General features: G+C 47.5%; 1 protein-coding gene across 1 annotated transcript; it reads right to left on the bottom strand.

Moving 5' to 3' along the window:
• Positions 1 to 750: 750 nt before the first annotated feature.
• LOC123069762 (uncharacterized) lies at positions 751 to 7,921 on the bottom strand. Its single transcript, XM_044492698.1, has 7 exons — positions 7,728 to 7,921; positions 3,191 to 3,388; positions 2,931 to 3,104; positions 2,458 to 2,838; positions 2,224 to 2,373; positions 1,990 to 2,129; positions 751 to 935 (listed from the first exon to the last, which is right to left on the bottom strand). Exons 1-6 carry the CDS (start codon positions 7,863 to 7,865, stop codon positions 2,001 to 2,003), a joined length of 1,170 nt encoding a protein of 389 aa, XP_044348633.1. The 5' UTR covers positions 7,866 to 7,921; the 3' UTR covers positions 751 to 935; positions 1,990 to 2,000.
• Positions 7,922 to 8,285: the final 364 nt, after the last annotated feature.

Genomic DNA, 8,285 nt, shown 5'->3' with positions numbered 1-8,285 from the left:
TGCCATCAGGAAGTAGACGGCAAAGTCAGACGGCAAAGATTAATCGGCAAAGAATACTTTGCCATCTGCTTTTTTTTCCTGACGGCAAAGACTTTGCCGCCAGTCTATATTTTTGTCGTCACTCTGCGGAAAGTAGACGGCAAAACATTGCGCCAGACGGAACGGACGGTCTAACGGCCGGCGTCAAGTGTTTTGCCGTCTACCGGCCGTCTAACCAGATGGCAAAGTCTATTATCTTTGCCGTCAACTATCAGTTTTGGCAGACGGGAAAGAAGCATACTTTGCCGTCTGTCACTGTACTCCCAGTGGCAAAAATAGCAGGACTTTGCCGTCTGGTGCTCCTTTACCAGTCGACAAAGACCTATATTTTGCCGTCAGTTGGTGCTGGCCCAGACAGCAAAACTATACCTCTTTGCCGTCAACCTGCCTGTTGGCAAGACGGCAAAATGTCAGCGGAAGCATAGGCTGGTGACATGTGGCATCTTTGCCGTTTGTCACTTGATGACAAAGCTCCTTTTTTTAAATCATAAATTAAACAGTTTAATACACAGTATAGAACCATAACAGCACAGAACCATAACAGGACAGCATAGTTCCATAGCAAATATAAGCAACAATGAACAAATATAAGAACGAAGTTCCATAGCATATATATAGTCGCAGGACAAAGTTCCATAGCATATATATAGTCCCAGGACAAAGTTCCATAGCATATAGTCCCAAAACAAAGTTCCATAGCATATATATAGTCCCAAAACAAAGTTCCATAGCATATATATAGTCCCGGGACAAAGTTCCATAGCATATAGTGCCAAAACAAAGTTCCACATCATATAATACACAATGAACAAAGATGGCATCACTACGTAAGATTTGGCACTACAACAAATGCCTTCATGTCCATGTCGTAGTCCAAAGAGCATCCAGGTGGCAACCTACAAGATTGAATGGTGTGTGTCAAATAACGTGCTTGAAATCATCAATTTGCCAAATAGACAAAAGAAAGTACTTCGACACTACAAAATAAATAGTGATCCATATTCCATAGTGAGTTTCTAAAATAAAAAGCTTCTAGTACATATGGAGTTTCTTGAACACTTATCCAATTTTGTACATGCTAATTTAACACTAGATCTTTACTTATAAGTCTGATCTTTAAATGGTTCAAACGGTCTCTACTTACAAGTTTCTAAATCATGGAGATCTTCAAATGGTCTCTAAATCATGAAAATAAGTAGCTACTTGTCTCTACATCATGAATATCTTCAAGTGTTCTCTAAATCATGAAAATAAATAGCTTCAAGAATGCATATATTTAATTAAGATCATGGTTGAAATTGTTCAAATGGATTATAGTTTGAAACGGTTCAAATGGTCTCTACTTGTCTCTACTTATAAGTTTGATCTTTAAATGGTTCAAACGGTCTCTATCTTACAAGTTTCTAAATCATGGAGATCTTCAAATGGTCTCTAAATCATGAAAATAAGTAGCTACTTGTCTCTAAATCATGAATATCTTCAAGTGTTCTCTAAATCATGAAAATAAATAGCTTCAAGAATGCATATAGTTAATTAAGATCATGGTTGAAATTGTTCAAATGGATTATAGTTTGAAACGGTTCAAATGGTATCTACTTGTCTCTACTTATAAGTTTGATCTTTAAATGGTTCAAACGGTCTCTATCTTACAAGTTTCTAAATCATGGAGATCTTCAAATGGTCTCTAAATCATGAAAATAAGTAGCTACTTGTCTCTAAATCATGAATATCTTCAAGTGTTCTCTAAATCATGAAAATAAATAGCTTCAAGAATGCATATAGTTAATTAAGATCATGGTTGAAGTTGTTCAGATGGATTATAGTTTGAAACGGTTCAAATGGTATCTACTTGTCTCTACTTATAAGTTTGATCTTCAAGAATCAAGATAGCTACTTGTTTCTATGTTGAGAAATTTGAGACCTACGTAAATGATATATGTACGCACTAACCATACTCGATCTCAAACATTCGGAGAACCACCAAGGTTGTTGTCGCTTGGGCCTCGTGCATGTGAAGATCCATCAGCATTAGATCCATGGCCTGATTGAGGCATCTGCATAGCGGGCATACCATTCTGGGTACAATAAGCCTGCAAATTATGTTTGAGTGAAGATTAAGTACTGGTAGTAGAAGATTATGATTGAGTGAAGATTATGTATGTGTTTGGCAATTAAGGAACTAACCGCAAACATTGCAAAGCATTGACTAGTTTGTGCCAACACCGCCTGCTGCACCGCTTGCTGCATCCTCTCATCAGCCAGTCGCCTCTCCTCCGCTGCCACTCGCCTCTCCTCCTCCCTCTCCTCTGTCGCCACTCGCCTCGCCAGTCGGGCCTCCAAAATATGGCATGGCAATTGCATCTTCAATCCAACATTAAGTAAGAAACAAACATATATAGAAGGACTTGTATAGAATACCTCCATCTCAACCATAGCTGGAGTCGAGCGTTTATATGTAGAAGATTTTGAGATACGTAACCGAGCTTTGTATTCAGGGAGAGAGCTACGGGAGGAGCTAGGGAACATGCCTCCTGCAATTGCTTCCTTGCCATGTTTCCTGCCTTCTCCAGAGATCATGACCAAAGCGTGGTCAAGAGGCTCTGTTGTCACATCATACTCGGGCCCTTTCAACTCTTTTGCCACCCCTTTAAATTTCTCCATCCGATCATAGGCGGTCTTGCTGGAGTACGCGGACGCTGTGTCATTCGCATCGTAAGGCGTGGCTGTTCTGTACGGTGCCTTATGGGCCAAAGCATACGAGACAAAAAGGTTGGGCACTGGAGCATTATGGTGAGACGCCTGCAACCAAAGCAACATGATTAAGATTTCATCACAAGGATTGGCAACATGTATGACAAGAAAAAGCTTATGAAGAACTCCATAAGATATACCCAACGTTCACCATACTCCATAACATTCAAGTTGCCTTGATGATGTAGTGGATCCAGCATTCCGGCTCGCCGATTTCTATAGTCTTTGTTTTTCGCCCTGTACTCTTTGGAACACCAATAGTCCACGATCCGCTCCCAACACTCCCCCTTATCGACGCACCATCTCGGAGTAACCTAATTGATCAATTGCATCTCATATATGTCAAAAAGAAATTGAGTGCCAGCCTGTTGAGGAAATAACAAGCATGAATATGCTTTACCTGCATGTACTTGTCCTTCTCAAGACGGAGTCTCCTACCAGCTTTCTTATCAAGACTCTTATAGCCTTGAGTTGCCATATATTTGCGGATGGCTAAAGGGCGTGCCTCGTGCATCAGATTATGCACAAGCTTCGGCCAATGTTTGTTGACAACTGCTCGTGCCTCCTCCAACTTTCCATCCTCGCATCTATAGAAATCCTACAAATATAGATTTGGTGCAGTAATTTTCAAACCTTTAAGTCTGAGGTTTCTTATAAAATCTAAATAAAGTAAAATCTGCTAGTTTATTTATAGTCAAAACAGGCAAATATAGAGACAGGTTTATTTATAGTCAAATCAGGTTTATATATATGCACCCAGGTTTATTTATAGAAACAGGTAAAATCTGCTAGTTTATTTATAGTCAAATCAGGATTATATATATGCACCCAGGTTTATACAGTCAGGTTTATTCAATAACACAATAACACAATTGTTAGCCCAGAACTACAACGTAGCTGGCTAGTATCCTCAGGAACGAACTACGGTAGCCAAGCACTCACGGAAGCAACACACACGTACTAGCAGAGTAGAGCTCACTTGATTCTACACTGAACATGCACACACACGTGAGAGAGGAGTACTACTTGAGCTGCCTTCTGGTGAAATTGGAATGGCCTGAGTTACAACCCAGGGTGTGAGGCTCCTTATATAGGACAGCCGAACCGACCTAAGCAAAATATCAGCTAGCAGTGAGGTAAGCACTTGCGTCACTAGCTAGCTTACCAAGCAAGCTATGTTTCTACTACTACTAAACTTCACTAGTAAGGCATGCAGCCTTTGTTGCTGCCGACATGCATACTACAAGCTAGTAAGTAAATACTGCTGCAGCTACATGCATGTTGTGCCGCTACATGCATGTTGTAGACCATCCGGAGACCAAGGTTGACTCAACAATCTCCCCCTCAACCTTGTCGAAGGAGCTTGATGTCGATGATGCCAACCTTCTCGCACTGCTCCTGGAATCAGACATGACCAAGTGCCTTCGTTGGGATGTCCGCCTTCTCAGGCTATGTATGGCCCGTACACCCTGCTCACACTTCTTGATCTCGGGTGCTGCGATCGTCTCGCAGGCTCGAGAAGGTTCCTCTAGTCTTCGGAACCTATGTGGATCGCCACCATTTTTTGTTGGCATCGAACAAGTCCGACCGCGCTGTTGGCGGGGACATGAACTGCCCGGGAACCACCTCGCTCGTGGGCGTCAGTGTTCCTGGGATCGTAGTTCCTGATGTCACACTGCCCAGGAACTCCTTTCCCGGGGTCGTCGTGTTGGACGTCATGCTACCCAGGAACTCCCTTCCCGGGGATGACTTGTTGGACATAGCACTACCCAGGAACTCCCTTCCTGGGGTCGTCGTGCCGGACGCCGCACTGCCCGGAAACTCCCTTCCCGGGGTCGTTGTGCCAGACGCCACACTGACCGGAGTGGCTCCTCTCAGGGTAGTGGAGTCCTTCGTGCTCTTCCCATCAGGCTTGCTTGTCGGGTCTCCCTTGACAATCGTGAGTCGTGCCTCCCGCACGGACTCGATGGACCCCGAGTGAGTCGGGGTTGCGGCGTGGCCGACAATAGAGCACCGTGCCTCCTGCACGGTCTCGACGGTCGCCACCAGCGTAGTTGGGTCGTGCCCAACTACAGAGTCCGGTGCGTCCCGCACGGACTCGATGGACTCCAAGTGCGTCGGGGTCGCGGCATAGCCAACCAGAGAGTGTTGTGCCTCCTGCACGGACTCTAAGGTCGCCATAGTCTCGGTCGAGGCCTTGCCACCCCATGACCGTCTCTTCATTGCCTCCCAGTTGAGGCTTGTCGAAGAGTGCCGCGTTGCCCACACGGGCTTGCAGAACCCCGAGAACCTGGTTGTCGGGGTGTGGCCGACCTGAGATTGTCGTGCCTCTTGCACGGTCTCACTGGTCACCAGCATCATGGTTGGGACGTGGCCCACCATATACGTCGTTGCCGTGCCTCCTGACACGGGCTTATTGGGTCCCGAGGATGTCGGGTACGCCTTTGCCGTGCCAACTTGCACGGGCTTGACCAGCGTCGCAGGGGACGTGGTTTCCGGGGTGTGGCTCCCCCACATCCGGGTCTTCATCTCCTCCCAATCGTAGTCTCCCGAGAACGTTGTTGTCGGGGAGAGCGCTAATGATGTGGGGAGGGGATTAGTTGAAGAGCTCCGTGCCTCCCACACGGACTTAACGATTGCCAGCACCGTGGTCTCCGGAGGTGCTGCGCCCTCCTGCACGGCTTCGATGCTTGTCGGGACCATGGTCTTCGGAGGCGCTATGCCCTCCTGCATGGTCTCGACGCAAGCCATCATCATTGCTGGCCCACCGTCCTCTTCAGCCTCGACGAGGTTCGCCGCGGCCGCGGCATCCTCGTCAGCCATCCTCTTGCGGCACTCACGGGCCCAGTGGCCCTTGATGCCGCAATATCGGCACCTGTCTCGGTCGTCGTTGCCGGCACCTCGTCCGGCTCCACCCTGGGTGCGACCGCCGTCTCTGCCGCTCTGGGCACCGCCACCACGTCCTTGACGCTTCCTCGCCTCCCACTTATTTGAGAATAGGAGTTGTCTGCCGCCGAAGCTCTCGCGGCCGTCGTCAAGACGGTCCTCGACCACCCGCAACCGGCCCGTGATCTCCTCGACGGAGAGCTCACTCAGATCAAGCAAGGTCTCGATGGAGACCGCTACCTGAGCGAAGCGAGATGGCACGACGCGGAGAAATTTCCGCACGACTCTCGCGTCGTCCATGGTGTCGCCGAGCGCGCGGAGCTGTGACGCAAGGCTGGAGATCCGCATGGCGAATTCGTCGACGAGCTCGCCCTCCTTGAAGGCGATGTTCTCGAAGTCCACCCGCAGCTTCTGCGCGTTCGCCTCGCGCACGCGGTTGCTGGCGAGGCGCTGGGTATGGATGGCTTCCCACGCCTCCTTGGCGCTTGCCTTCGCCGCGAGCATGCCGTGCATCTCCGGCGGCGTGGCGCGCATGAGGGCTGCCACGGCTTTCCTGTCCTCCTTTCTCTCGATCAGGTCATCCTCCATGGGAGCCCAGAGGCTCGCCGCATGAAGGTTGCACTCCATGATCAACGCCCACTCGCTGTAGTTTGAGCGCGTGAGCATCGGGAAGGTGATGGGCACGCTACCGCTGATTGTGGTCTCGCGCACGATCTCCCTAACCACGACCTCACCGCGATGGCCGCGCCTGGAGCGGCTGCGCCCTCGCCGCTCCTCCGGAGCCGGCGACTGGGAACCACCCGAGGTGGTGCGTTGCTGCACTCCTTTACCACCGGCCATGGCTACCACAACTAGAGGCTCTGATACCAATTGTTAGCCCAGAACTACAACGTAGCTGGCTAGTATCCTCAGGAACGAACTACGATAGCCAAGCACTCACGGAAGCACCACACACGTACTAGCAGAGTAGAGCTCACTTGATTCTACACTGAACATGCACACACACGTGAGAGAGGAGTACTACTTGAGCTGCCTTGTAGTGAAATTGGAATGGCCTGAGTTACAACCCAGGGTGTGAGGCTCCTTATATAGGACAGCCGAACCGACCTAAGCAAAATATCAGCTAGCAGTGAGGTAAGCACTTGCGTCACTAGCTAGCTTACCAAGCAAGCTACGTTTCTACTACTACTAAACTTCACTAGTAAGGCATGCAGCCTTTGTTGCTGCCGACATGCATACTACAAGCTAGTAAGTAAATACTGCTACAGCTACATGCATGTTGTGCCGCTACATGCATGTTGTAGACCATCCGGAGACCAAGGTTGACTCAACAACAATCAGGTTTGCTACTGCAGTGTGTGATTTTTATTCAATAACACAATCAGGTTTATATATATGCACCCAGGTTTATACAGTCAGGTTTATTCAATAACACAATAACACAATCAGGTTTGCTACTGCAGTGTGTGATTTTTATTCAATAACACAATCAGGTTTATATATATGTACCCAGGTTTATACAGTCAGGTTTATTCAATAACACAATAACACAATCAGGTTTGCTACTGGAGTGTGTGATTTTTATTCAATAACACAATCAGGTTTATATATATGCACCCAGGTTTATACAGTCAGGTTTATTCAATAACACAATAACACAATCAGGTTTGCTACTGCAGTGTGTGATTTTTATTCAATAACACAATCAGGTTTATACAGTATGCACAATTAAGAAATACAGTACAGCAAAGTATCCACGTCACAGATTTTTATTCAAGTTAGATATTTGCAGGTTAATCAGCAGAGCTCAAAGAATGCCTCATGTGGTATACACACACATTTATAAATAAACTAGGCTGTCCGTCCGTCCATGGTGGGCGCCTCCTCGCCTTTGTGGCCACAGGAATATTAAATCTAAGTTTACTAGATAGTTTTGCTACTGCAATATTATAGTCTGCTAGCATTCTATTAAGAAAAATAAAGTAAAATCTAAATCTAAGTTTCCTAGATAGTTTTGCTACTGCAGTGTGTGAAGGAAACTTAATGATTACCCAAAGTTCGGCAAAGACCCGCTCGGCTTTGTTGTGAAACTCGATGTTGTTGGCTACACCAAGATCCTCATAGGCTTTGTAGTGGTCCCAGGTACATGCTGGCTCCGGAACTTTGCCCTCCCCAGGCAAAGTAACCATGCCAGGGTAATGCTCCTTAATGAGGCTCCCAAGGACGCCGTTCACGTGTCGGTACTTTCCCGTGCTAGCTCCAGCTTTCTTCCAACCGCTACATAATGAGAAGCCGAAGTTATTAGCAATTGTTGCATACATTGAAGGTAGAAAATGGGAAGCCAAAGTTAGTTACATTTCTCCACATGGAGCAATACATGGCCTCTGCTCCACAGGAAGCCCTCGTTCCGGGAGCCTTGAGGAACCACATAGGTACACGGACCGACCCTCCTCAACTTGGATGAAACCAGCATGCTCCTTGTTAGAGGTCGAGGCCTCCTTTTCAGAGGTCGGGGCCTCCTCGTCAGAGGCCTCCAACGACAACCGCTCTTCCTCGACCCTCTTAGACACGGGGGAGTGAGACACCGGCTCGTCCTCCACCCTCTCAGA

This window comes from Triticum aestivum, chromosome 3B (assembly GCF_018294505.1).
Source record: "Triticum aestivum cultivar Chinese Spring chromosome 3B, IWGSC CS RefSeq v2.1, whole genome shotgun sequence".
Classification (NCBI taxonomy): Eukaryota; Viridiplantae; Streptophyta; class Magnoliopsida; order Poales; family Poaceae; genus Triticum; species Triticum aestivum.
Note: the sequence above shows the minus strand (reverse complement) of the source record. Positions and strands in the feature narration are given on the sequence as shown.

Excerpts from the sequence above, each read along its gene's own strand:
- LOC123069762 (XM_044492698.1), bottom strand. The coding sequence starts at position 7,865 with ATGGTTACTTTGCCTGGGGAGGGCAAAGTTCCGGAGCCAGCATGTACC. Across the intron at positions 3,389-7,727 it reads GGGTCTTTGCCGAACTTTGG|GATTTCTATAGATGCGAGGA; the intron begins GTAATCATTAAG and ends CTATATTTGTAG. Across the intron at positions 2,374-2,457 it reads CAGCTATGGTTGAGATGGAG|GCCCGACTGGCGAGGCGAGT; the intron begins GTATTCTATACA and ends CATATTTTGGAG.